This window comes from Silurus aristotelis (genome assembly GCF_946808225.1).
Source record: "Silurus aristotelis genome assembly, chromosome: 20".
NCBI lineage: Eukaryota > Metazoa > Chordata > Actinopteri > Siluriformes > Siluridae > Silurus > Silurus aristotelis.
In genome coordinates, this window is record NC_139593.1 from 718,440 (window position 1) to 723,439 (window position 5,000).

The following is a 5,000-nucleotide window of genomic DNA, read 5'->3' on the forward strand; positions in this document are numbered from 1 at the left end:
TGTGTGTGTGTGTGTGTAGTTGTTGAACTCCATCTCTCCAGCTGAGCTACCTGAGCTCCTGCATAACATCGGCACTGTGGAAGACCAAAACAAACTGTGTGAACTCTTCAACATCTACAACCAAACTGAGAACTACCTGCAAAGTGTACGCTAAGAACAAGTTTATTTCTATAGCCCTTTTCTCTGTTCACAGTTTGTAGTACCAGGCTGCAAAAGGCGGATTGTGTGTTGTAACAATTGAAGTTTCAGGCTTCAACATAACACCACTGACAAAAGTGAAGGGGTTCTGAATACTTTCTGAATGCACTGTATGTACTTTGTAACTTATGACTGTTTGTGTTCAGGTAGATGTTTATTCTGTAAGTGTTTGTTTGTGTCTGTGTGTGTGTGTGTAGGTGACTGATTTATCTGCAGAAACTCTGGCGACGGTGTTGTCATGTTATCTCTATGGTAATGACACCATATCAAATAAAACATGGAAAATCTTTCTAACAGGAGTCAGCCCGGTCCTTGGCCCTGCCCTTGATCTGTTTCCCAACAAGGTACCACAAACAAACAACACATATAGTTTGATAAACCGAAGGAAAAACAGTCAAATAGACAGACAGATAGAGTGTTTGTTTATTGTTCTTTTAGTACCATGCTAGCATCACTGGATATTTTCATTCAGGTTCAAGTTAGGTATAATGGGACTTCAACTTTGGCAAACTTCAGTGGTTATATGGAGTCCTTTATTTTAATACTCCATAAATTCTCCAGTATTTTTATACTTTTAGGAAATGTTCTGCATATGTGCTTTCTGAGAAGAGAAAGGTGTCTGTGTTTTCTAGAGCACTGCAAAACAAACATGGCAATCAAACATTTATTAATATGTTTTGATGGTCAAGTTTGTTTTGCTTGTTATCTGTACACTGGTCCCATTCTGTTTGGCACATTTTTAAGATCTACTTGTTTATTATGGATTTAAGTTCTGATGGTGGGATATTCCAGTCTGTGACTCCCAGTTTGAGGGCTTTTATAGCAGCAATGTCTGCCTGTTCATTGCCATACGGTCCAATGTGATTTGGTACCCGACAAATTAGGGTGTTATAGTTTTGTATCTGTAGTGAGTCCACTTTAATAGGATGCTGGCAATTATGGGATTTACAATTATAGGATTTCCTGCTGCAAATGTGAAGTGGTCCATTCTGGATCTATTGGTATAATAGAGTAGAAAGCACCATCTTATAACCAAGAACTGTATATAATCAGATGGGTGGGTTTCTTTATATTCCAAAGTAGTAATGGCTTATAATACATTTTATTTATAGGTGTCTTACATTACACTCAAGGACACCTGACATACAATTAAAATGCATTGTAATCAATGCACTGTTTAACTGAAAGCCAGTGCAGCTGTTGGAGAACAGGAGATACCTTGAGTGGCAGGTCTTACTCCGACCAATGTGAGCACTTTGGGCACATTGTGATTGGTGCAATGGGCATAGCTGTGGGAGGATTTGAGAAGTATAGGATGGGCCTTTCTCCAGACACATCGACAGCACTGACCAAGGCTAGATCCCCAGGAGTCAACAGAATGTCCTCCAAAAGTTGACAAAGAATTGGGTACCTCAGTCCGAGACAATGTCACATGGGAGGCTGTGAAGGTGAAAAACCTGCTTGGTCAGGTCAGGGCGGAAAAAACAGGGAGTACAACGAGCAAGCACCTTACTTCATGAGTAATCATTATGCGGTTCTGGAGCTGGCAAGTAAGTGTAAAAGGCATCATTATGTAGCAAGAAAAATGGGCAATGTCCCCCAAAGCACCCTAAGGATGTTAGACTTGGCATATACCTTTTCCAGCTCTGTCTCTTTGCTTTATAATTTTTTTCCTGCATTGGTTTTTGTTTGTGGGATGTTTGTTTAGAGTCCTTTCTGTTGTTTCTCACCTTTTATAGCTTGTTTGCAGTTTTTGTCAAACTATGGGTTAGTTTTGTTATGTGGCTTTGTGTATGTTTTGAGGATTGATTGTCCTCCTTTTAAATTAGAGTATAATTGAAACTCTGGATTGGGTTTTGGCTACTTCTTATGGCATTTTTGAATGAAAGAAGTTCCAGTTGGCTTTTTAAAGAGCCATACTGCTATTCTTTATTGGAATTCTACTTCTGTAGGCTTTATGGATTGTAGTTTGGTAAATTTGATGAAGTGCTCCATCTTATAGAAGTGGTTGACAACAATAAGGTTCTTGGTGTTACTGACTAAGAGGAACAAAGGTGACAAAATTCAGGGCAATATGGAACCTGGGCCATCTGGAAACTGAGAGGGGGCAAAGTAACCCTGCTGGGCGGCATTTGGGGCCCTTGTGTTAAGTATAGATGGGACAGGTGGCGACAAAGCAGCAAAGGTCCTTCTGAGTGATGGGCCACCAGAAATGCTGCTCATGCATGGCTAGTGCATGAGGAGAGCCAGGATGACAGAAAAAGCAGAGTTGTGGCACCACTGGAGCACTAGACAACCCTGCTTTCCTCCTTTCACATAAGAAATAAGCGGTAGGGGGTAAACTTCTTTAACCATAAGGGCATTGAGCTTTCAATAATCAATACACAGAGAAAGTGTCTTGTATTTCTTCTTCACAAAGAAGAACCCAGTCCCAGCAGGGGAGGAGGAAGGGGGGAATAATGCCGGCATCGAGGAACTCCTTAATGTCATGCCTTTCCACTCAGACCCTGACAGATGCTATATGTAAACATCCAGAACACTCCCCATTGTAAGACTTTGGTTCTGGTCTTGTTCCCCATGTAAAGCCTTACTTTAAGAAGTGGATTGGATAAGAGGGGTAGTGGTTGGCTCGATGTGGGCTGCCCTACAATATAGGCACCTCTCCTTCTCTGTCAGTGATAAATGTTTGAATCCTATCGCTCTTAGTGTGGCTTTTCTGCGTGTGACTCCCAAGTCCTCCGGTCTATCCTAGTGGCCAGGGTAATCAGATCATCTATGATGAGTGGTTGATATTGTGATTTGTGGTGAGAATAAAAGGGAAAGTTTATAGGACTGTAGTGAGACCTGAGATGTTGTATGGTTTAGAGACAGTGGCATTGAGTAGAAGACAGGAGGAGGAGCTGGAGGTAGCAGAGATGAAGTTGGTTAGATTTTCATTGGGACAAGATTAGAAATGAGTTTATCAGAGGGACAGCGCATGTAGGACGTTTTGGGGACAAAGTAAGAGAGGGCCGATTGAGATGGTTTGGACATGTGCAGAGGAGGGACATGGGGTATATAAGTAGGAGAATGCTGAGGATGGAGACACCAGTAAGGAGGAAAAGAGGAAGACCAAGGAGGAGGTTTATGGATGTGGTGAGGGAAGACATGCAGGTAGTTGGTGTGAAAGAGGCAGATGTAGAGGACAGGGGTATGGAGACGGATGATCCACTGTGGGAGAACCTAAAGAAGAAGAAGATTTATATTTGTTTTTATAGATGCTATTTAAACTTTATCCATAACCCGGAGTTCTCTGGGTCAGGTTACTCCTTTACTGCTGTTTATTGTTGGATGGTTGCATGCATCAGATTCTTGGCATACTACCAGTATCTGTTTACTCCATAGTTTTTATATCTTTTAATGTACCTGCTATGCCGGATATACATTTTGTATTGCAAAAGGTGATAGCCTACTGATGGGCATGTCAGGCAATAGGGATTCCAGAAGTATAAATGCCTGCCAGTTCTTGATTTTTTTCAGAAGAAACACAGCCAGTATCAGAGTCATTATCTGAGTTTTAATTCAAAATTATTCTTTTTTTTTTTTTTGTGCCATATTTATGGTGCTTGGTTTCACCCATCTCTGAGTCCTACAAGGAGATGCAGAGACGCATAAAAATGTTCTGGTTATGCAACATGGATACAGTGGTAATATACAGGGGCAAATAAAACGAGGAGTTCATATATCTATGTGAAGTCTGAGCCAAAGCACTGTGTTGGACCTGGAGTAGCCACACCCATAAACATTCCTAAAGTACCAGGACCTCTTCCGCTACAGTCCAGGATAAACAAACAGTTAGACAGGCAGAGAAACAGATAGATAGACAGACAGCAAATTTCGAGCTTCTATAGATGTTATATGATATTACCACCATCAACTGTTCTGATATTCTCACTCCCTCCCCATCTCTACCTGTAGACCACCCCATTGTCCCTCCCCCTAGTGGTGGACATGTTGGATGTGATTGGTGATGTCACCTTCAGTTCTTTTAGTTCATCCAGTTTTACCAATCATTCATTGATCCAGCTGTGGTTTGGGAACAGACTCCGCCCCTTTTTACCCTACACCTCATCAAACTTCCTGTTGGGCATCTCCAAATACAGCTTCAGCTGTGAGACCTACCAAAGCATGTGAGTGTATACAAGCACACACACACGCACACACACACACACACACACACACACACACACACACACACACACACACACACACACACATACACACAGGTAAACACACTACACAATCTGACACACAGCCATATAAAACAAAGTACATGTGAAAACTGTGTGTGGTGTGTTTAGTACATATGACAACAATATACGTGTGTGTGTGTGTGTGTGTGTGTGTGTGTGTGTGTGTGTGTGTGTGTGTGTGTGTGTGTGTGTGTGTGTGTGTGTGTATAGTGTTCACATTTTTGGCCAGCAGATTAATGCCATGTCCACTGAGACTCAGATGTCTGTCTATGTCTACTTCATCCACACGTTCCTCAGCAACAACAACACAGCAGGTTTTAACAAACACACACATACATTATGATGATATTGATGATGATGATGATGATGATGATGATGATGATGGTGGTGGTATTGATGATGATGATTATCGGTGTGTTTAGGGTGTAATACTGGAGGTCAGAGCTCTGATTGGTTGAAACTAAATGTTGGACCTTTTGATGAATATGCAACCATCACTGAACTCCAGAATCTAAACCCTGCCTTCTCAGTGGTACAACACACACACACACACACACACACACACACACA

At 41.7% G+C, this 5,000-nt stretch overlaps 1 protein-coding gene across 4 annotated transcripts in view; it reads left to right on the forward strand.

The window, feature by feature from the left end:
• Window positions 1-5,000, forward strand: part of mslnb (mesothelin b) — a 47,956-nt gene that overhangs the window by 28,033 nt on the left and 14,923 nt on the right. For 2 of the 4 annotated variants that reach the window (XM_083521693.1, XM_083521694.1), the window contains exons 32-36: window positions 20-145; window positions 396-542; window positions 4,156-4,367; window positions 4,641-4,744; window positions 4,853-4,962. The exons of 1 other annotated variant lie outside the window; for it this stretch is intronic. In XM_083521693.1, the coding sequence (XP_083377819.1) occupies window positions 20-145; window positions 396-542; window positions 4,156-4,367; window positions 4,641-4,744; window positions 4,853-4,962 (699 nt within the window). The remainder of the gene's footprint in view (window positions 1-19; window positions 146-395; window positions 543-4,155; window positions 4,368-4,640; window positions 4,745-4,852; window positions 4,963-5,000) is intronic. One more of the 4 variants, XM_083521695.1, reaches the window with a different exon arrangement.